This window comes from Salmo trutta, chromosome 29, assembly GCF_901001165.1.
Source record: "Salmo trutta chromosome 29, fSalTru1.1, whole genome shotgun sequence".
In the NCBI taxonomy this organism is placed as follows: Eukaryota; Metazoa; Chordata; class Actinopteri; order Salmoniformes; family Salmonidae; genus Salmo; species Salmo trutta.
The window spans coordinates 28536449-28560913 of NC_042985.1; the positions used below are offsets into that span (position 1 = coordinate 28536449).

General features: G+C 42.2%; 2 protein-coding genes across 5 annotated transcripts in view; both read right to left on the minus strand.

Annotated features, from left to right (window-relative positions):
• LOC115167307 (AT-rich interactive domain-containing protein 3B) overlaps nucleotides 1–14929 on the minus strand; it is a 77417-nt gene extending 62488 nt beyond the window's left edge. For 2 of the 4 annotated variants that reach the window (XR_003870468.1, XM_029721613.1), the window contains exons 1-2: nucleotides 14456–14928; nucleotides 12494–13144 (exon numbers count right to left, since the gene is read on the minus strand). Coding sequence is in view for 3 of the 4 variants with exons in the window: in XM_029721613.1 (XP_029577473.1) it covers nucleotides 12494–13144; nucleotides 14456–14491 (687 nt within the window). In the remaining variant the exon portion in view is untranslated. Of the gene's footprint in view, nucleotides 1–12493; nucleotides 13145–14455 lie in introns of all 4 variants that reach the window. The other 2 variants (XM_029721611.1, XM_029721610.1) reach the window with 1 other exon arrangement.
• Nucleotides 14930–15915: 986 nt separating this feature from the next.
• On the minus strand, nucleotides 15916–22599 carry LOC115167308 (protein FAM219B). The gene is made up of 6 exons (XM_029721614.1): nucleotides 22379–22599; nucleotides 19088–19202; nucleotides 18866–18959; nucleotides 18681–18758; nucleotides 18131–18182; nucleotides 15916–17837 (listed from the first exon to the last, which is right to left on the minus strand). The coding sequence occupies exons 1-6, from the start codon at nucleotides 22451–22453 to the stop codon at nucleotides 17688–17690; spliced, it is 564 nt and encodes a 187-aa protein (XP_029577474.1). The 5' UTR covers nucleotides 22454–22599; the 3' UTR covers nucleotides 15916–17687.
• Between the last annotated feature and the right edge of the window lie 1866 nt (nucleotides 22600–24465).

Sequence of the window (24465 nt, forward strand, 5' to 3'; positions counted from 1 at the left end):
GTCACTAAGAGATTTCCTTATTTTTGAAAGAAATGCACATTTTTTGTCCATTAAAATAACATCAAATTGATCAGAAATACAGTGTAGACATTGTTAATGTTGTACATGACTATTGTAGCTGGAAACGGCTGCTTTTTAATGGAATATCTACATAGGCGTACAGAGGCCCATTATCAGCAACCATCACTCCTGTGTTCCAATGGCACGTTGTGTTAGCTAATCCAAGTTTATCATTTTGTGCTCTTCTTTCAAAAACAAGGACATTTCTAAGTGACCAAACTTTTAAATGATAGTGTATGTTTGTGCGATATTACAAATACCCATCACAAGAATCTTGTTTTTTTTATGCGTTTATTTACATTTACGTCATAAAGCAGACACTCTTATCCAGAGCGACTTACACAGTTTGTCTGCATATCGTCTTACCATTTACAAACACACCAAGCTCCTCCCCCTGCCACTAACAACAAAAAGATGAGAGATCACTTCTTCTCTGACAAGCGGTTTTAACTCGCTCTTTGCATTTGAGGTTTGGTTCAACAGAATCACTCATATGGACACCGAAACACATTGAGGCATTCTTTTACTGTAATAAAGGAGAAAACCTTTCTAATGATACCCTTTTTCATGTCTCAACTAGAGGTCGACCGATTATGATTTTTGAACGCCGATAACGATACCGATTATTGGGGGACCAAAAAAAGCTGATACCGATTAATCAGCCGGTTATTTTTAGATTTTTTGTAATAATGACAATTACAACAATACTGAATGAACACTTATTTTAACTTAATATAATACATCAATAAAATCAATTTAGCCTCAAATAAATAATGAAACATGTTCAATTTGATTTAAATAATGCAAAACAAAGTGTTGGAGAAGAAAGTAAAAGTGCAATATGTGCCATGTAAGAAAGCTAATGTTTAAGTGCCTTGCTCAGAACATGAGAACATATGAAAGCTGGTGGTTCCTTTTAACATGAGTCTTCAATATTCCCAGGTAAGAAGTTTTAGGTTGTAGTTATTATAGGAATTATAGGACTATTTCTCTCTATACCATTTGTATTTCATATACCTTTGACTATTGGATGTTCTTATAGGCACTTTAGTATTGCCAGTGTAACAGTATAGCTTCCGTCCCTCTCCTCGCTCCTACCTGGGCTCAAACCAGGAACACATCGACAACAGCCACCCTCGAAGCAGCGTTACCCATGCAGAGGAAGGGAAACAAGTACTCCAAGTCTCAGAGCGAGTGACGTTTGAAACGCTATTAGCGTGCACCCGGCTAACTAGCTAGCCATTTCACATCGGTTACACCAGCCTAATTTTGGGAGTTGATAGGCTTGAAGGGGTGGGTATAATTTGTGGAAAGTTCCAACAGGAATCTGTTCCAAAAAACGTAAAGTAAAAGGTTGCCAACCAACAACGCATACAAAGTAGCAACGCATACAAACCTAGCCAACTAGCTGCCAAATAGGCATCAACTCACCACGTAGCTTATTCTTAATGTTTGTCCATTGGCAAACAGACAAGTGAGGACAGACATTTTTCGGAATAAACGTGATGAGTGAAAAACGCAATGGAATAGACCACTCCCTACCCGGTATCTTATTCTGCCACTATACAACTTTGTATGCATTGTTTTTTGGAAACCTTGTTATTTACGAAGTTTTTGGAATAGATTCCTGTTGGAACGTTCCACAAATTATACCCACCCAGGCTGAAGTCATAAACAGCGCAATGCTTGAAGCACAGCGAAGGGCTGTTTGAATGAATGCTTACGAGCCTGCTGCTGCCTACCACCGCTCAGTCAGACTGCTCTATCAAATCATAGGCTTAATTATAACATAATAACACACAGAAATACGAGCCTTGGGTCATTAATATGGTCGAATCCGGAAACTATCATCTCGAAAACAAAAGTTTTTTTCTTTCAGTGACATACGGAACCGTTCCGTATTTTATCTAACGGGTGGCTAAGTCTAAATATTCCTGTTAGGCATTGATGTTTATGGTTAGGTACATTGGTGCAACGACAGTACTTTTTTTGCAAATGTACTTGTTAAATCAACACCCTTTTGTCGAAGTAGGCTGTGATTCAATGAAAATTAACAGGCACCACATCGATTATATGCAACGCAGGACATGTTAGATAAACTAGTAATATCATCAACCATGTGTAGTTAACTAGTGATTATGTTAAGATTGATCGTTTTTTATAAGTCTAATGCTAGCTAGGAACTTACCTTTGCTTCTTGCTGTCCTCGCGTAACAGGTAGTCAGCCTGTTAATCCTTGTAGAGTGCAATGTAAGGCAGGTGGTTAGAGCGTTGGACTGGTAACCGAAGGTTGCAAAAATAAATCCCCCCTGAACAAGGCAGTTAACCCCCGTTTCTAGGCCGTCATTGTAAATAAGAATGTGTTCTTAATCTGACTTGCCTAGTTAAATAAAGGTGTAAAAACATTAAAATAAAACAAAAATCGGCAAATCAGTGGCCAAAAATACAGATTACCGATTGTTAAGAAAACTTGAAATCGGCCCTAATTAAATCAGCCATTCCGATTAATCGGTCGACCTCTAGTCTCAACTCCTCAAATTGTGGTTGTATCAATGAACATTGACTCTGGAAATATAATGCTCAGTTTGTCACGCGTGGCACTGCGCTACCATGTACCGCTAGGAGCATTTTAGCCAAAAACTGTTATACTAGCCGTTTTATAAATGTGCAATATGGCAACTAGTTGTCATTCTGAGAAATAAGGTAGGCCACTTGACTTCAACATATGAACAAAGTGGACAGGTTAGCATGCTGTTCAAACAGAGACGGAAGAAGGGTGTGTCCATAACAATTCAAATGAACAGTAATTCAATTATTAGTGGGTTTTATGGTTGTGGAAAGCCTAGGTATAATTTCACAAGCGGTGAATTCAATAGATTGCTGACTGCTTGAAATGCAGCGTATTTTATCTTTAACTGTACAACAAAGCTTATTTAGAGAAAAAATGTATTGTAATCAAGATAATTAAAACACCCACAAAACAAAAATTATATATATATATATATATATATATATATATAAAAATACATACACAAACTTGAAGTCAGAGGTTTACATACACCTAGGTTGGAGTCATTAAAACTCGTTTTTCAACCACTCCACAAATTTCTTGTTAACAAACTATAGTTTTGGCAAGTCATTTTTCCAACAATTGTTTACGACAGAATATTTAACTTATAATTCACTGTATCACAATTCCAGTGGGTCAGAAGTTTACATACACTGAGTTGACTGTGCCTTTAAACAGCTTGGAAAATTCCAGAAAATTGTGTCATGGCTTTAGAAGCTTCTGATAGGCTAATTGACATCATTTGAGTCAATTGGAGGTGTATCTGTGGATGTAGTTCAAGGCCTACCTTCAACCTCAGTGCCTCTTTGCTTGACATCATGGGAAGAAAAAAAAACAGCCAAGACCTCAAAAGAAAGATTGGAAACCTCCACAAGTCTGGTTCATCCTTGGGAGCAATTCCCAAACGCCTGAAGGTACCACGTTCATCTGTACAAACAATAGTACGCAAGTATAAACACCATGGGACCATGCAGCCATCATACCGCTCAGGAAGGAGATGCGTTCTGTCTCCTAGAGATGAACGTACTTTGGTGCGAAAAGTGCAAATCAATCCCAGAACAGCAGCAAAGGACCTTGTGAAGATGCTGGAGGAAACACGTATAAATGTATCTATTTCCACAGTAAAACGAGTCCTATATCGACATAACCTGAAAGGCCGCTAAGCAAGGAAGAAGCCACTGCTCCAAAACCACCATAAAAAAGCCAGACTACAGTTTGCAACTGCACATGGGAACAAAGATCATACTTTCTGGAGAAATATCCTGTCTGATGAAACAAAAATAGAACTGTTTGGCCATAATGACCATCGTTATGTTTGGAGGAAAATGGGGGAGGCTTGCAAGCCGAAGAACACCATCCCAACCGTGAAGCACGGGGGTGGCAGCATGATGTTGTGGGGGTGCTTTGCTGCAGGAGGGACTGGTGCACTTCACAAAATAGATGGCATCACGAGGAAGGAAAATGATGTGGCTATATTGAAGCAACATCTCCAGACATCAGTCAGGAAGTTAAAGCTTGGTCGCAAATGGGTCTTCCAAATGGACAATGACCCCAAGCATACTTCCAAAGTTGTGGCAAAATGGCTTAAGGACAACAAAGTAAAGGTATTGCAGTGGCCATCACAAAGCCCTGACCTCAATCCTATAGAACATTTGTGGGCAGAACTGAAAAAGCTCGTGCGAGCAAGGAGGCCTACAAACCTGACTCAGTTCCACCAACTCTGTCAGCAGGAAATGGGCCAAAATTCACCCAACTTATTGTGGGAAGCTTATGGAAGGCTACCTGAAGCATTTGACCCAAGTTAAAGGCAATGCTACCAAATACTAACTGAATGCATGTAAACTTCTGACCCGCTGGCAATGTGATGAAAGAAAGAAAAGCTGAAATAAATCGTTCTCTCTACTATTATTCAGACATTTCACATTCTTAAAATAAAAGTGGTGATCCTAACTGACCTAAGACAAGGAATTTTTACTAGGATTAAATGTCAGGAATTGTGAAAAACTGAGTTTAATGTATTTGGCTAAGATGTATGTAAACTTCCGACTTCAACTGTATGCATGCATGCATGCATGCATGAATAAAACAATTATTTGAGATGCACGACATGGCCAAAAGTACATGGACATCCCTTCAAATGAGTGGATTCAGCTATTTCAGCTACACCCCCGTTGCCAACAGGTGTATACAAATCTAGCACATAACCATGCAATCTTCATACACAAACATAGGCAGTAGAATGGCCCGTACTGAAGCGCTCAATGACTTCAACGTGGCACCACCGTCATAGGATTCCACCTTTCCAGTTGGAAAGGGCGTCCCTGTCCGAGCAGCCACACACAAGCCTTAAAATCCCCATGTGCAATGCAAAGCATCAACTGGAGTGGTGTAAAGATCGCCGCTATTGGAGTCTGGAGCAGTGGAAACACGTTCTCAAGAGTGATGAATCACGATTCACCCTCTAGCAGTTTGATGGACAAATCTGGGTTTGGCGGATGCCAGGGAAACACTACCTGGCCCAATGCATAGTGCCAACTGTAACGTTTGGTGGAGGAGGAATAATGGTTCGGGCATTGCCCCTTAGTTTCAGTGAAGGGAAATCTAAACGCGACAGCATACAATGACATTCTAGACGATTCTGTGCTTCCAACTTTGTGGCAGACCTTTCCTGTTTCAGCATGACAATGCCCCCTTGCACAAAGCGAGGTCCACACTGAAATGGTTTGTGAGATCGGTGTGGAAGAACTTGACTGGCCTGCACAGAGCCCTGACCTCAAACCCCATCGAACACATTTGGGATAAATTAGAACACGGACTGCGAGCCAGGCCTAATTGCCAAACATCAGTGTCTGACCTCACTAACGCTCATGGCTGAATGGAAGCATGTCCCTGCAGCAATGTTCCAACATCTAGTGGAAAACCTTCCCATATTAATGCCCATTATTTTGTAATGAGATGTTCAACCAGCAGGCGTCCACATACTTTTGGCAATGTGTATGATTTTAAGGCCATATCGCCAGCCCTACTTGTACGTGTAAAATAGGACAAATAAGCACCCACCAAATTATTATTACAATAAGTGGCAAAAAACACGTCTTTAATAATATTTGGCCTCATCTGGCCATAGTGCTGGAGCTGCAATCAAGCGCACTGATCTTGAAATTCAACTACAAAAGCTCCTTTCTTCCCTGTAGCCTCAGACAAAAATCCCTATGCCAATCCATGGTTGGTAGACTCATCAATGACAATAAAGCAGAGCTCAAGCTCTGGTCAGGTCAGCTGGTGCACATCTTTAGCACAGCACAGCACAGTACAGTACAGCACAGCACAGCACAGCACAGCCAGTGAAGTGGAGAGGAGCCATGAGGGTTCACCCAGACCAGACCGGCCTCCCTCCCAGCAGCAGGTGTGCCCTTTGAGACGCAGATAAATAAAAAATAAAGTGTCTTTCCCTGCACCAGCCCAGTGGCCCTCCCCATTTTCTTTTACAGCCCCTGTGACAATGACTGAAATGAATTAAAAGATCACCAATCACGGCCCTGACTAACAGAACAGCACGGACATGCTCTCCCCCCCTCCCAGCCTCTTGTAGGAGCCCCGATGGGAATGCTCACTGTTTGAAGAGTTAACTCTTTAATTCCGCCTGGAATGTTTCCTTTGGGTGGGGCAGTGCAATGTTGAGACAGACCAATATCCCCCTGACCCCACCCCTCCACATCTCCCCCTCCATCTCCCTGCTTCTAGGTTAGCGGAATATTCCACACTTGACTGTTAGCGCAAGCCAACTCCCACAAAGGAGCCTTCCTATAACCCCACGGTTAGATCACCTCACGAGATTAGTCAGGCTCAAGTCTCCGTTCCAAATCTCTGTATATCTGACACCTAAACAGGTTCTGTATTGGTTTCTATACCATGACAAACTAACAGTTACATTGAGTGCAGACTGTTCTCTGATGGAAAGAGTGCTATTAGAATGGTGGAGTCGGTGCTAATCGCGTGTTGCCTCTTTCACCCAAACCACCCAGCCAGGGCCCTGTGTTAATGAGGCACAACGAAGTCCCACATAGCACTGAGCCACGAAAATAGACAGAAAATCCCACTACAGACGCAACGCACCATGTGAAGCAAATGTATAAACACAGCGCCCGAGTCTGTTTAAAGAGTTAGAAACGCTACATCACTGAATGCCATGTTATGAAAATAAAGACTCCGGATTACAATACATACGAAAAACAACATACATAATTCATTAATGTGGACTGCCTGAAGCATGAAATTAGAAATGTATACAAAGCCAGTTAGTTCAAACACACTGTTAAAGCCACATCTTAAAAATCAGCCTAACACAAGAGCAACATAAACTATGGATATCCTAACTGTAAATAATTATAAAACTTCTCAAACTGTGTTATCATAAATGCTGGCTCCAGCCACAATCTCACGGGGTAGTTGTCCACCACAAACTAAAAATAAAGCTGGAATCATGGAGGCTCTGAGCAGCATGTCTAATCTGTTTTGAGACAAGCTCTGAAATTAACAGACCAAATTAGGCAACGTTAACCCCTTAGCGCTCAGCCTATCAATCACATGAATCACATTAGGACAGGAAGAGAAAGCCCAGACCACAGGACGTGTGTTCTTGATCGGTTTTTATTCTGTTACTTCCTGTATTATGAATTCAAAAGAAATCTTGATGGTTCACAAAAAAGTTATGGATCTTATGTAACCAACGTTTCAGTCTCAGTAGAACATCAGTAAAATAATTAAACGTTTGTTCCTGTATTGCCAGCTCCATAAGAGACGTCCATCTGAGTGGACAAAAGACGGTGTACACTAACATTCTACAACCCCCAAATAAATAACAGGACTAGGCTATAATTATTCAACCAGTCTTTAAGCAACCATTAGAAAACCTGTGTAGAATTAATGAGACACCTTTCATGTTATTTTTTTTATGCGTTCAGCTGTACAACAAATAGGTGTTGCACAATGGTTCCTTAAATAGATGTGAATAATTATCTAGGCCAGGAAATGATGTTGATTGAAAAAGGCTTGTGAGAAGAACTCTAGCCTGCGGCAGGTAAGAAAATAAACTAAAAGCAGAATGTGTTAACTGAACTAAACACAGCAAGAATCTGGCTTGTAATAGTTACAGATCCCTAGCAGTAGCTGTCCATCCAGAAAGCCTTAATGACATCTCCATAGGGATAGGAGAACACAAACCGGATGTTCGTTTGCTAAACAAAGGAGATGGGAGAGTTCAAACTGAACAAAGTAAGTATACAACATTATTGGAAAAACAACAGGTGGTAAGTGACATTGGAAAGTGAATACAAACAAGGCAACATTGCGAAGCCTTTAACCAGGTCATACTGACGTCGTACACCTGTACTGTATCACAGACTAGGCAAGGAGGGAGAGAGGCCCCATGATTCCAACCACAGCCTCCATCTGAGAACTGAAGCCATGTCACCGTGCAAAGAAACCATTTCTCACACATTTCCAGTTGCATTCCCAGCAGTCTTCTGTGCAGATGCATCAGGCTGCATTTGTTCCAAATGTCACTGTCAAAATGTATAGTGGAATACATCTGCTAAATAAATTCAGCAAAAAAAGAAATGTCCCTTTTTCAGGACCCTGTCTTTCAAAGATAATTCGTAAAAATCCAAATAACTTCACAGATCTTCATTGTAAAAGGTTTCATCACTTGTTTCCCATGCTTGTTCAATGAACCATAAACAATTAATGAACATGCACCTGTGGAATGGTCGTTAAGACACTAACAGCTTACAGACAGTAGGCAATTAAGGTCACAGTTATGAAAACTTAGGACACTAAAGAGGCCTTTCTACTGACTCTGAAAAACCACAAAAGAAAGATGCCCAGGGTCCCTGCTCATGTGTGAACGTGCCTTAGGCATGCTGCAAGGAGGCATGAGGACTGCAGATGTGGCCAGGGCAATAAAATACAATGTCCGTACTGTGAGACGCCTAAGACAGCGCTACAGGGAGACAGGACGGACAGCTGATTGTTCTCGCAGTGGCAGACCACGTGTAACAACACCTGCACAGGATCGGTACATCCGAACATCACACCTGCGGGATAGGTACAGGATGGCAACAACTGCCCGAGTTACACCAGGAACACACAATCCCTCCATCAGTGCTCAGACTGTCCGCAATAGGCTGAGAGGGGCTAGACTGAGGGCTTGTAAGCCTGTTGTAAGGCAGACATCACCGGCAACAACGTCGCCTATGGGCATAAACCCACCGTCGCTGGCCCAGACAGGACTGGCAAAAAAGTGCTCTTCACTGACGAGTCACGGTTTTGTCTCCCCAGGGGTGATGGTCGGATTCGCGTTTATCGTTGAAGGAATGAGTGTTATACCGAGGCCTGTACTCTGGCGTGGGATCGATTTGGAGGTGGAGGGTCCGTCATGGTCTGGGGCAGTGTGTCACAGCATCCTCAGACTGCCTGCAATGACAACAAGCTCAATCTCAACACTGAGCATTACAGGGAAGACATCCTCCTCCCTCATGTGGTACCCTTCCTGCAGGCTCATCCTGACATGACCCTCCAGCATGACAATGCCACCAGCCATACTGCTCGTTCTGTGCAAGATTTCCTGCAAGACAGGAATGTCAGTGTTCTGCCATGGCCAGCGAAGAGCCCGGATCTCAATCCCATTGAGCACGTCTGGGACCTGTTGGATCGGAGGGTGAGGGCTAGGGCCATTCCCTCAAGAAATGTACGGAAACTTGCAGGTGCCTTGGTGGAAGAGTGGGGTAACATCTCACAGCAAGAACTGACAAATCTGGTGCAGTCCATGAGTAGGAGATGCACTGCAATACTTAATGCAGCTGGTGGCCACACCAGTTGACTGTTACTTTTGATTTTGACCCCCCCCCCCTCCCCTTTGTTCAGGGACACATTACTCCATTTCTGTTAGTCACATGTCTCTTGTTCAGTTTATGTCTCAGTTGTTGAATCTTATGTTCATACAAATATTTAGACAAATTTGCTGAAAATAAACGCAGTTGACAGTGAGAGGACGTTTCTTTTTTTGCTGAGTTTATGTCCTCATTCATAATCTATGAGCCATAAATGAGACCTAACATTCACTCCCTGCTCTAAAAGCAGCTCCCACAGCCTCCATCGATCGCATCGCAGGCAGCTGCAGCTATGCAGCCAGCTCCCCATTTCCTGACTGATGCGTTGCTGAGGTGACAGCTGAATTATGCATCAGCATGCATTCACCAAACATGTCTTAATGCCTGGCCAGTAGCTAGCAGGAGCCAGCAGTACAAACCAGCAGGGCTTGGAGTTTAATGATGAGATGAGAGAGGCTTATCCTCCTTCCTAGACCCAGCTTAGCTCTCCCTGACTCCCTCTTTCTCTGTCATCACTACAATGCAAATGAGGCCCTGGTTAGTCTCCATTTTGTTGGTTAGGTCTCCCTTGACACCAGAATGAAGGAACATCAAAAGACGTAAACATGAACAAACAGCAGATAAACCAGCGAAACCAAAACCACCTCTAGTCTACCACTACCACCTGTATTATCATTAGAGAATGCCCAGCTCAACCCCTCCAGTACGAAACTGCTAGGCAGAGTTAGCTATTACTGCATGACACCATCGGGGGCCAGGAGCACACACACCCAGGGCACGGTCCACAGGCGTATTTACTACTCTATTAATCACTGGGAGATTACACACAGAGAGACCGAGATCTGTCCAGGCGCAATAACACTCTGGCCAACACTCCACGCAATGCCTTTGTCCATCCTCTTGTTTGACAATGATTTACTCTGCTGTTTAGGGCAGAGCCGAGGTCACGACACATGCATCAATGACAGAAAACACAGAAACTCTCTCCACCCCCCGATATTTACACCACGCTCCTTTGACACAGAGAGGGCTGTTGTAGAGCAGGGTTTCCCAACGACACACATTTTTGTTGTAGGCCCAGACAAACTCACCTGATTCAACTCATTGAGGGCTTGATGATTCATTGACAAGTTGAACCAGGGGTGCTTGTTCAGGGCTACAACAAAAATGTGTGCTGTTGGGGGTACTGGAGGACTGGAGGAGGGAAACACCGTCAGAGGATATTCTGTTGTACAACTGACTAGGTATCCCCCTTTCCCATTCTAGGCTAATAGAATAATATCCAAATCAGTGGTAGGTTGTTCCATTTGGTTTTTATAACCATCTTAATATAAATGTATATAATAGGCTGCTTCTAACTATTGTGACGGTCAGGTTATGGTGTGCCATTGCTTTTGAAAATATTATCAACCCTCCCTCAGAGAATGGTATTTGTGGCATTTGTTGAGGCTTTTCTCCAGCCTCTTGAAGACAATACCATCACAAAAAGTTACCCTGCCTCCACTGTCCCCCTTCAACAGTGCAACCTGAAACTGCCGCAAGAGATGAGCCGTCATAAAGACAGGAAAGATAAAAAAGGAAACAAAACAAAGCACAGACTAATTCTCGTTTGACAATGCCTCCCCAACCCCCCCAGGATCAACCCCCTCTCCTAATAAAAGAAACACACCAGAGATAGCCAGGCCAGGGCTCTGTGACACCTCTCCTGCTCTGATCACTGGTGGCTGTCTGACAGCTGGCCTAAACAGAGACAGGTTAGAGGTGGTCGACATATCGCCACCAATGACGCAGTTTTTGTTCACAGTCACACAACAATGTGGTCAAACTTAATTTCATTCAGGTTGTTTCCACTGTGATCTAGTAGTGGTCGCTAGAAGTCTACTCCGCCCTCTCACCTGTCTGACTTTTCTCTGTGATAACTGGAGACTACTCTAATTCAGGGCTCATTCCGCTGTCATTTATTTACTTCCCCTTCCATCATCACCCTTGTGGAGCTAAATTTGGAAATAGACGGAGTGACGGTCCCAAAGCCATTTCCCCTTTAAATAGAGAGTAATGACATCCTTGGGGAAAATGAGTGCAGCACACGCAATGGTCAGTCACAGCAACAGATCTGTTCTGCCTCCTACATCTGTCAACTCCACTGCAACATGGCTTTTTATATCAACCACTGGTGGGCTGTTACACAGCACATGCTACTTCCTTAGTGCTGACTCAACCATGAAGGATAGCTTGGCTTCCACTCAGCATTATGTCACCCTGTAACACAGCGGTGAGGAAATATTTACCTTCAATGAAAAAGTATACTTGGCACAGTGCTGAAACTCTTCAGATGGGTAGCACCACTACTGTGCTGTAGGATACCTCTACCTTCCCAACCCGTGTGCTCTATGTCTGCCAGGAGAGCACAAGAGAGAAATCACTGAGCGCGAGAGAGCGCAGAGTGAGTGAGAGCGAGCAACACACGTGCCTGGCCCTCTGCCAGTGCACACTTCTAGGATTTTTGGCCACAAAAGCCAAAGAGCGGCTCAGCCCCCCCAGTGATTGTAAGTGTCTCACAAAGATACTGGCTGAGAGGTCTGTGTCGAAGCTAAGATTAACCCACCCACTCACAGCAGGGGCAGGCGGGACAATCAGACAAAACACACAACAGGAGACTGGAAAATAGCGAAAGGCTTTCCCCCTATATGACGCTTACTTACCAAGGGGACATTTGTGTTTTCATTACACAGCTTTGTGCTGAATCACTGTGTTTGGGGAAGAGATAGTACGACTTTGATGCCAGATTAGCTGCTGAGGATAAATATTCAGAGAGATGTGGCAATATTTCTTCATGTGGACAACTCTACTCTTTCATGTCAAGGGCAGACATAAAATTCAACTGGGGATAGGATTTTGAATATATAGCTAAGAATGGAGAACTGACATACAGTAATATGGACAGTAGATTGGCGGTAAGCCAAGGTGGCCTTACCTGTTTGAATTGATCATCAAAGCTATTCCAGTCGGCCTGCCCGTTGGGGGAGGAGGCAGAGTGGGGCCCTGCAGGAGAGCGGCTCTCGTCAGGCTCCTGCTTCACCCTGACGGGTGGCAATGGGGCATGCTGGGGGCCCGAGGTAGAGTAACTACCAAATGGATTCGCTGGGAGGTGGGAGGCACCCTGTTGTAGAGCCAGTGTCTGCTTGCGGAGGTACTCGAGACCACTAGCCCCTCCCTCTTCCTCCTCGCTCCCCTCATCTCCATCCATCATCTCATCATCATCTTCATCCCCTGAATCCCGGCCTCTGTCCTCCTCGTCCTCCCTCTCTGAGTCCACACTGCTCTGGTTGGAGACCCGGGACAGTGGGCCTCCTCTGGGTATCCCTGAACCTCCACCTCCAACCAGGGCCTTGCCCATGAAGCCAGCTCCAGAGGCCCGGGCCGCGGCCAGGATGGCCTGCTGCGCTGCTACCTGCTGGGCGTACATGATGTGGGCCTCGCGGAGCCGCCTCTCCTTGCGCTCCATCTCCAGCCTGGCCTGCTGCTGGCGCTGCAGCTGCTCCATGACAGCCTCCAGCTTCATTCCTCCTGCCGTGCCTCCCTGAGGATAGACACCCCCCAGACCACTCTCCTGTGACATGCTGGGCTGGGAGAGGAAGTGAGAAAGACATCAATAGTCAACCATAAACCAACAACTCAAATTACCACTGGATGTCTGGCTTTCCCGGTTCTAATAAAAACATGCATTACACAAAGTGGACTATTTAAACATTTTAAAAAAGTCCTATCTGTCAGGATTTGAGTTAAGTCACCGCCAGACTTAGTACAGTAGGCTACAACAAACCATCCACTTCATGAAGATAACATGGGTACGTTTCAACATGAGCACAATAGATGAGGGAAAGGCTAATTGGTATTGAGAAAAGGGGAGAAGATAGGCCAAATACCTTTGATAAACAACAAAAAAATTTACTGCACGGAAGAGATTGTATGGTATGCAATAGCTGGTGCTACACGTGATTGTATTTAAAAGCACAGTAGGAAAATGCAGGACACATTTGTACAGAAGTGTAGTGATAGGCAATGACACACTGTTCAGCACAGCTGCACATAATGCAGAAGTTACAGGACCACGTTTTGTCCTGTAGATAGATCTACAGCATATTGCATTCATGCTTCTGATTTCAAAAAAATTAATTCGAGTTCACGCATAACAATCAATTGAAATAGATATGCACCACTTTAAGAATGAGCCAAAACAATATAAACCGAATACGATTTTGCCAGAAACATCTGTAACAATATAACAACTTTGAAACAATTGTGAAACATGTTGCCTCGAACAGTTGTTTTGCATCAATTTTTTTTTTTACAATTTAGCTTCAATCCGAAACAAGAACCAACCCAGATGTATCCTACATTCAAAATGAGATGACTGATATGGTTCAAGTTGGAATATAATTTTATCCAAAACACATAGGCCTACAGCCTCTTCTTTCCTATTCGTGCAGTAAGTCAAAATTAGCCTTCAGGGTGTATATGGCGAGGCTCCAGAAAAACGTACACGAATGAGTCAACAGCGTATAGTATAATATCTGGCTAGTTTATAAGCTACGCACATAGAAAAAAAAGTATATATAAATTATATTAGGGGCGCAGATACAGTGTATGAAAATATGCTTATCATTATTTTATTGGGTTTTGCACGATGCATTATGTATTTACCGTCGGATTTACAACTGTAATTAAAACAGGAAATTGGCAATGACGTACGCTAAACTATCAAAACCAAATAGTAATAAGGATTTCATTTTTTTTTTTTAAAGCGTTACATTTGATAGCCTAATGCTTTTAGAATACATTGCTCTGCAAATAAATGTTCGCCACTTCGCTCCTAGGCTATGACACAACCGAGACCTAGCCAGGGCACAGCGCCAAACAGGGGGAAACAACTCACCATTTGCGCCTTGCTGCTACCGGAATTGTCCACCATCCCTCCTTCCTTCCTTGGTTATCTTTTTCCCTCTTCGCTGGCACGGTTTCAATCACTTGTAAACACAGAGAATTTGTGCATGCACTGGGGGGGTTACATTTGTCCACCAGCTGATAGGCAGAATGTTGGCTGTGTAACTCTCAATTGTATCTTTTTCCACTTCTTTTTTTTAAATTAGAGAAAGACAGACATGAAATATGGCCCGATCTCATATCTCGAAAGCTTGCGGTTGAAGTAACTCCCTTGACTCGATTTTCCTTCACTTGAATTACACCCCCCGTCTAGGCGTACAACATCATTAGGGCCCGCCCAGTGACAGCAACAAGTTCCAGAGTTCCAGCGCAGCGTTGGCTGAATAGTTACTATGCGTATGCAAATCTCATGAGAATTGCAATTTTATGAGAATGGCAACACTTGTCACAGTCCATACAAACTAGAGCCTATTAAATAGTAGATCGCGTGTCGCCGTTATGTTGACAGGCTTTTTCCCTCGGTTCAATTACATTTAACATGTGGATAACTTGGATGTTGAATAATTAGCCTGCCCTACATTATGGCAAACAATGATAATGCAAAGTTAAAAAAATGTAACCATTGAGGTACAGTACTAATGCAATTTATAATCCCAGATAAAAATTACTCTGCTGAGCAGTGAGCTATAAAATAGCCTACAAAGACACATTTATACAGTGATGCATGTCCGTAACGCAAGTAATGACAGTCTGTTGGCTACTTCCCTTGCCATGATGTAATATTGTAACTCAATTCTGCCCCCAAACGGATGTGGATGGTAGTGCTCTGGTCTGGTACTATGGCCCCACTGTCTGTGGTCTTTACGTTCAGTTAACGATCTATTTATTCCACGTGTGAAACTCATTCCACGGAGCGTCGACTGGCTGTGGGGTTTCGCTCCTCCCGTGTACTTGATTGTTGAATTAAGGTCGCTGATTAGTAAGGATCTCCCCTTACCTGGTTGTCTAGGTCTTAATTGAAAGGATAAACCAGCAGACCAGTATGACACCCCTGATCTATTCTAACCAACCTGCCTTTCCAATATTTTTTATTTTGCCTTTAGTCAGTTAAGAACAAATTCTTATTTTCACTGACAGCCTAGGAACAGTGGGTTAACTGCCTTGTTCCGGGGCAGAACGACAGATTTTTACCTTATCAGCTCGGGGATTCTATCTTGCAACCTTTCGGTTACTAGTACAACGCTCTAACCTCAAGGCTACCTGCCGCCCCGTAATATACCAGAATACTCAACATAAACATATTCTGCTTCCTCATGGCTGTACATCCACACTCTTCCACATAACAAATATTTGACATAGAGATTAGATTGATAGTTCTCTGAATTCTGTGAGAATAACTTTGAATGGTGTAACATCACCTCCAGCAAACCAGAAGAAAATTACAAAAGGACATGTGTATATTAATTAATTATATTGAATATAGCAAAACAATATTTAGAATCAAATAAAAATAGTGTTTCCTTTACATAATAATATTTCAAGTTAATGCATTTAGCACTCAGTAACACTTGGTATATTGTTTTAACTAGGATACAGAAGCAGATTGTCCCATTAGTTGCATAGTACAGTCAAGTGCATCGACTGGCTACTGACGGCACCGGATGGTGATGAGTCCAATATTTATCTTTCTAGCGACACAGGTCAAGCACTCAATGGCTGCGTTTAAACAGGCAGCCCAATTCTGATATTCTTTCTACTAACTGGTCTTTTGACCAATCATGCCAGATCTTTCCACGTCAGCTCTTATTCAAAGCTGATGTGATTGGTCAAAAGACCAATTAGTGAAAAATATCAGAATTGGGTCACTTGTGTAAACTCAGCCAGACCAACACACACTTCCACATTAAGTCTGCACTGATAAACAGCAACTAGCAAACACACTTCTTATCTTTAGCCACACATGTAAGGGCTTGAGCAATGAGAATCACTCATTCTAATGCTTGACAACAGACAGAATTCTTCAAAATGTTTAGTGTACTCACAATGTACTGCTTGTTTTTAAAACCAGAAGATACAAAACACTAACATTAGGGTGGGAAAATGTACAATTTGCCGAGTGACATGCGAGAGAGAGAGAGTGATCAAAATGTAACATGTAGGTGACTTGTCTGTTCAGATCGCCTTCTGATATTGTATGCATGTCCCTCTGAGTATCTAGTAACTACTATATGTAGTAGACAGAGGATCAAGTGGGTTATTGTGCTGTTGTGTACAGCATTGCCAGGAGGTAGTGGTTAACCTCAGTGACACCATGGGCTGTAATGTTACATCTAACACGCAGGACAAGATTGACCACAGTTCTCATTGCTGTAACATTACAGTAAACAGTGCCATTTTGTAACCCTTTAACATAACACTTTTTTGGGAGAAAGCATTGGAAGGCAGCCTGACATAAGAGTAAGTGCTAGTATCCCTATATCATTTAAAGCATTAATTCACATAAAAGTAAACCATTTAGTGTCAAAGACACCTAAGGGTCTGAGGTTAGACCCAAGATTAATACCAGGGATTTACAACAAAAACAGGGAATTTTAGGAAGATGGATTAAAAATTCTAAATCAATGAAGCTATAGTTATGGAATGTTCAGGTTTGTTTTCAAAGGGCTTACTTTGAAAAAAGTGAATTGGAGCAAGACAAGCTTGTAGAAAAAGCTTTAGCCTTCAAACCGTTCTAGGACATTTGCTGTATGCATATTACCTTGCATATCAATTTTCTATGTTTAAATAGACCTGGGAGTGATATGCCAAAGAGGACAACAAGACAGTGACCTTCTCCATCAGGTGAATGAGTGTAGTGCATGTCCAGAGATGAATCACCCTGCACCTGTCTATTGAGAGGGGCTGCAGCATGGTTAGCATTTCATCTAGTTCCAAAATACCACAGAGGTCAACCTTTGGGGTGACAGAGAGCCCTGCTAGGACAGTGGCTAAGGCTTTGGATGACTTCAATCCATGCTTAATGTTACTTAGGCTGTATAGAGCACTGCAAAAACAGTGGCTAGCCATTTAAAGTGCTAGGGGGGTTCCATGCTTAGACAGTGGTAGGGTTTGGGTAACGGGAGGCCTTGCTCGACTTAAACAGTGGCTAAGGTCAGGGTAACAGAGGTCCAGTCTTTAAACACAGAGCTGCAGGGTCAGCCAGGTCACAGCACTAAGTGCCCTCCTCACTGCACAGAGCACGACGGGTCCTCAGCACAGCAGCAGGCTGAGGAACCCATGGCTTTAGGGGGAATGAGGTCCAGGTCCTCGTCATCAGGGATCTCATCCAGACGGTATCCATCCTGCAGCAGCTGCCTGCTCAGGTCTGGGTGCACCTGCACAGAGGTCAAGAAGTCAGCCGTGGAAAAAGGTATGCGGACAGGAGGTGTAAGAAACAGGTGTGAGGATAGGCTGGATATTTTTTATAACACAGCCTATTTAGGCAATAATGGTGTATACTTGCATTGAATCTTGTTTAAATATGAATACATTTGTAGTTGACTATAAAGGGACAACTATTTTATATTGAAACTGCACCCTGCTACTGATAGAGAGCACTGCTGCCCAACGAACGAGCATTTCTATGTAGAATCATGGTCTGAGTATAGTATACACTGGACACACTCACCTCAGCTGAAGAGTATCCTGAGGAATACTGCTCGACATCTAGCTCATCATCACTGCAAGGTCAAGACAAGATGTCATTAGGAATACTCTTAGGCTGGGATTCAATCCGATCGAGGATTTGGACAATGTGCCATTTAAAAGGTAATTTACGATTGAGTGCTAGAGGCATCACTACAGGCCCTGGTTTGATACCAGGTTGTATCACAACCGGCCGTGATTGGGAGTCCCATAGGGCGGTGCACAATTGGCCCAGCATCGTCTGGTTTTGGCCTTCATTGTAAATAAGAATTTGTTCTGACTTGCCCAGTTAAATAAAGGTTAAATAAAAAAATGTCCTAAATAAACATAGGGCTCTTTAGAGATTGTCTGTAGTCAGTAGTGTCTGCAGTCAGTAGTGCCTTGCCAATAGTGTTTGCCGGAGAGAGTACTTAGCACCTCTGTACTGAGTGCCAGCCATAATTGTCAGACATCCACCAGCGTGTGGTCCCTAAAACACAGTGCGCCGAACGATTGGCAGATCAACATTCGGTGCCATGTGTGTAGTCCTTTACCTGTCTGATTCCAATGCTACCAGTGTATCTTCAGCATGCTGACTCAAAGCGGCATAACCTTTGTTGAACTTCACACTTCTACAAGAGGAACAAGAAAAACTTGAATTATAACAGCTCGAATACCTCAAATTCCATTATGCTTGCATGCACGCCTACAAACATACTTCTCCCTCCTCTCCTCTTACCTCTTTCCTCCTTGCCTGGGCTGTTGCATCACTGGACCCCCTGAGGTAAGGCCTTTTTTCTTCATTGCTTTGCGGGCCATTTCACGGTGTTTCTCTAAAGCCATGATTCAGTCACATGCAGAAGAACAACACTTTAAATAAAAACATAGGCTATGACAACACTGAAACATCACAAGACTTTAAACAAGAATTGTGTCAATCTAGGGCCAGGAATGCACTTACGTAGTTTCATGTGAATGGCTGAGGCTTTGGACATGATGTAGGGTCCCCTCTTCTCCAAAGGTCTGATGCCCCCATCTGTAGCCCTTGGTCTTGAGCTGCTGCCAGTGCCAGGACCCTTGACATGTGAAAATCAGGAATGTATGAAATAGAGGTCGACCGATTAATCGGAATGGCCGATTTCAAGTTTTCATAACAATCGGTAATCGTCATTTTTTTACACCGATTGTGGCCGATTACATTGCACTCCACAAGAAGACTGCGTGGCAAGCTGACTACCTGTTACACGAGTGCAGCAAGAAGCCAAGGTAAGTTGCTAGCTAACATTAAACTTATCTTATAAAAAACAATCAGTCTTAACATAATCACTAGTTAACTACACATGGTTGATGATATTACTAGTTTATCTAGCTTGTCCTGCGTTGCATATAATCGATGCGGTACCTGTTAATTTCTCATCGAATCACAGCCTACTCAGCCAAACAGGTGATGATTTAACAAGCGCATTCGTGAAAAAAAGCACTGTCGTTGCACCAATGTACCTAACCATAAACATCAATGCCTTTCTTTAAAATCAATACACAAGTATATATTTTTAAACCTGCAATATTGCCTGCTAACATGAATTTCTTTAAACTAGGATAATTGTGTCACTTCTCTTGCGTTCCGTGCAAGCAGTCAGGGTATGTGCAGCAGTTTGGGCCGCCTGGCTCATTGCGAACTGTGTGAAGACCATTTATTCCTAACAAAGAACATAATACATTTTTTTTAACCAGGTAAGCTAGTTGAGAACAAGTTCTCATTTACAACTGCGACCTGGCCAAGATAGAGCCAGAATTTTATATAATTATGACATAACATTGAAGGTTGTGCAATGTAACAGCAATATTTAGACTTAGGGATGCCACCCGTTAGATAAAATACAGAACAGTTCCGTATTTCACTGAAAGAAACATTTTGTTTTTTCGAAATGAGTTTCCGGATTTGACCATATTAATGATCTAAGGCTCGTATTTCTGTGTGTTATTATGTTATAATTAAGTCTATGATTTGATAGAGCAGTCTGACTGAGCGGTGGTAGGCTCGTAAGCATTCATTCAAACAGCACTTTCCTGCGTTTTCAATCAGCTCTTTGCTGTGCTTCAAGCATTGCGCTGTTTATGACTTCAAGCCTATCAACTCCTGAGATTAGGCTGGTGCAACCGATGTGAAATGGCTAGCTAGTTAGCGGGGTGCACGCTAATAGCGTTTCAATTGGTGACGTCACTCGCTCTGAGACATTGAAGTAGTTGTACCCCTTGCTCTGCAAGGGCCACGGCTTTTGTTGAGCGATGGGTAACGATGCTTTGAGGGTGGCTGTTGTCGATGTGTTCCTAGTTCGAGTCCAGGTAGGGGCGAGGAGAGGGACGGAAGCTATACTGTTACACTGGCAATACTATAGTGCCTATAAGAACATCCAATAGTCAAAAGTATATGAAATACAAATGGTATAGAGAGAAATAGTCCTATAATAACTACAACCTAAAACTTCTTACCTGGGAATATTGAAGACTCATGTTAAAAGGAACCACCAGCTTTCATATGTTCTCATGTTCTGAGCAAGGAACTGAAACGTTAGCTTTTTTACATGGCACTTTTACTTTCTTCTCCAACACTTTGTTTTTGTATTATTTAAACTAAATTGAACATGTTTCATTATTTATTTGAGGCTAAATTGATTTTATTGATGTATTATATTAAGTTAAAATAAGTGTTCATTCAGTATTAAAAATAAATACATTTAAATGTTAAAAAAATGTAAAAAAAATTACAAACCGGTATCGGCTTTTTTTGGTCCTCCAATAATCGGTATCGGCGTTGAAAAATCAGAAATCGGTCGACCCCAAGTATGAAATGTCATGGCGGATTCTGTTACAAATAGAGGATCCCTGGAAGACCACTACAGGAAAACAGCCTTGCCCTAACGCTGCTAAACAACTACAAATTAGCCCTGCTATTAGCCTCATTTGAATCAAATAGATAACTAGCCGAGTATATTCCCACCAATTTAGAAAATGCTACATTTTTTAAATAAATGTTTCGCTCCATGAAGTAATCCAACAATGTTTGTGCCGCCATCTTGTCTATTTAAAAATCTTCTCACATTGATCGACACAAGTGAGTGCCATCAGGACACTTCCCAAAGTGTCACTCAATGAGAGAAGATTTTAAATAGACAAAATGGTGGCATAAACATTGTTGGATTACTTCATCGAGAAAAACATTTATTTTAATAACTGAGCATTTTCTAAATTCAAATGAACCACCTGCAACTGGTCATGTATATTTAAAAGATACTTCTTTGCCCAAATCGAGACCAAAAAAAGGTATAGTCAAATAAAAGTTAGATTTGAACTATGGCGGTGGTTTGTATGGGGCTGTCCTGTAACGTACACCCAAACTCTTTGGTTATATCATAAAATCAACAGTGTAATGTTTTGATTTCAGTCGTGTTGTGTCCTTAACTTTACGAAACTCTTCCGTTTCAGTTGCTACCATAGCTATGCTTATGCAAATAATTTTCATATTTCTTCTGTAAGAAACATTCCAATTTAGCCCTTTCCATATAGGAGGCCGCTGAGGGGCAGACTAATAATGCTTGGAATGGAATGGCAAACACATGGAAACCATGTTTGATGTTGTTGATACCTTTCTACCTATTCTGCTCCAGCCATTACCATGTGCCCTTCCTCCCCAACTAAGGTTCCACCAACCTCCTGTGCAATATAGGCATATTCCCACGAGTGTAAAGGGGTAACGGAATAGTTAAGATTACACAAGATGTTTTGAAATATCAAAAGAAAGATATTGGTGTGTATTCTACACAGTTTAACATATCCTCTTTTTAATATTTGTTAGTGAACCTAAAGTTGCTGGATTCGGCAAGTAGCCAAGCTGATAAGAGCGTTGGGCCAGTAACCAAAAGGTCGCTGGTTCGAATGCCCGAGCCGACTAGGTGGAAAATATACCGGTATGCCCTTGAGCAAGGCACTTATCCAGAGAAATTAGGTTTAAGAGCGTCTTCTAAATGACAAATGTAAATAACGTTCTCATTATCTGGTGTACAATCTGTAGCTAGTATGGTTAGCTTACACAAACGTAGCTAGCTAACGTTCGCAGTAAACCGTAAATAACAAGCCAAGTAACGTTATACGCTGAGAGAATTGTAGCAAGGTTGGCTGTCATTTGAAAAGAGTTGGCAGATATCAGATTGCGTGTTGTTATTGGTTAGCGAGCTAGCCAAAACATAGTTACCGGCGTCAAAACTTGGGACTCGGGGACTGCAGCAAGGAGAGTATCCCTCTCCTGTTCCTCCATAATGTTGTTCATGTTGGTGGGAATGTTCACGCTTTACACGCTAAAACAGGCATGTTGACTGTATTTCCAACCATCCATGAAAGGATGTCTTATCGCTGATGTCTTTTACTCCTGCTAGCTAGTCTAAGGACCACTTCCGCTTCCTGTCAAGAGAAGCCTTGGACTACTTTCACCGTCCTTCCTTCCTTCATCCCTACCCCATGACATCAGAAACCACAAAGTGGGAGAACTTCAGTTGTAGTAAACAGGTAACAAACCTTTCTGGTGATCGTATTTTTATTTATGTCTTTTTCAAGAGCGTCCTGGCCAAGATAGTCAGCACACAATTACAGACATGAAAAACTACAAGTAATCTTGTAAAAACCATAGAATTCACAAGAGTATAACAAAATCATAAAACAACAAATTCAAAACATTGACAGGTCAGAGAATAAGCATCAATTCTTAATCGGTGATTTAAAAACACCAATCGGGACAAATTATTCCAGTTTATAAGTACATAAAAGCCCTTTTACCAAATTCAGTTCGGACATTTGGAACAGTTAGCAGGATAAAGTCCTGCGAACGAAGAGAGTACCCACCACAGTTCTGAACAATAAAAATGCCAGTAAACCCAAAATGGCTTTGTAAAAAAAAAAAAGTATACCAGTGACTTGAAAAGGCCAGCCAACCCTGGTATATAAAGTGCCGTGGTGCGTAAGGGTTTTGCAGTTTAAAATACATCTCAATGCGCCATGGTAAAGGGTGTCAATTGATCTCAAACACTGAGTGGAAGCATTCATATATAAAATATCCCCATAGTCTAGTAAAGGCATAAATGTAGCTGATACTGGCCTCCTGGCTTCAAAAGAAAAACGGGCCTTATTCCTAAAATAAAATCCCAACTTCAGCTTAATTTCTTTTGTAAATTGTTGAATATGCAATTTAGTAAGAGGCTATCAATTAAAATTCCAAGATATCAGGTTACAGTCTCAATCTCATTGCCCTGACAGGTAGTAATGGGTGTAAGGTTCATAGATGTATTTCTTGCTTTAGAAAACACCATTAGTTTAGTTGTCAGTATTGAGGATAAGCTTCAATTGACACAAGGTATGTTGAACAGTATATAAAAAGCAGTTTGCAAGTTCTGGAAAGCTTTTGTGCGAGATGAGGAACAACAATAAATAACAGTATCATCAACATAAGTGAAGTTGTGCATTTTGCACATTTGTCTAATTTATATAAATAGTGAATAAGAGGGGACCAAGTACAGAGCCCTGGGGCACACCATTACAGACAGACAATTTAACAGACATGAGCCCATCAAATTGAGTGCACTGAGTTCTATCAGACAGATAGGTAGCAAACCATGCAACTGCATGCCCTGAAAGACCTACACTCGACAATCTCTGCCTCAGAATAGCATGATCAACTGTATCAAAACCCTTAGAGAGATCAATAAAAAGTGAGACACGGTGCTATTTTTTGTCAAGGGCTTCAATGATATCATTTAAAACTTTCATGGCTGCAGAAAATGTGCTATGCTTTTTCCTGAAGCCCGACTGGTACATTGATAAAATAGTATATAAAAACTATTTTAGCTGTTCACTCAAGGGTTTCAAGTATTTAACAGGGGTGACAGATTTGAGATTGGCCTATAATTATTTAAAAGAGTTGGATCTCCCCCTTTTAAAAATGGTAGGACAAATGCTGATTTCCAGATCTTTGGAATTTCATTATATTCCGGGGTTAGAGTGAACAGATTTGTAAGTGGTTCAGCTATGAAATCAGCTGCCAGATTTAAAAAGCAGGGATCAAGAAGATCAGGACCTGCAGACTTTCTCTGATCTAAGAATTTCAGGGCTTTATGTACCTCCTGCACATAGAATGGCAAAAAGCTCAGTTTGACCAGCTCTCGCTGGTTCATCCACACAGGGTTGTACAGTCAGAGGACACTGAATCAAACAGCCTACCAGATGATACAAAGTGCTCATTGAAACATTTCAGTTTTGTCATATACAGCAACAAAGTCCTTCAATACACAT

Excerpts from the sequence above, each read along its gene's own strand:
- LOC115167308 (XM_029721614.1), bottom strand. The coding sequence starts at position 22,453 with ATGAACAACATTATGGAGGAACAGGAGAGGGATACTCTCCTTGCTGCA. Across the intron at positions 18,183-18,680 it reads GTAGCATTGGAATCAGACAG|TGATGATGAGCTAGATGTCG; the intron begins GTAAAGGACTAC and ends TTGACCTTGCAG. Across the intron at positions 17,838-18,130 it reads CAGGATACTCTTCAGCTGAG|GTGCACCCAGACCTGAGCAG; the intron begins GTGAGTGTGTCC and ends ACCTCTGTGCAG.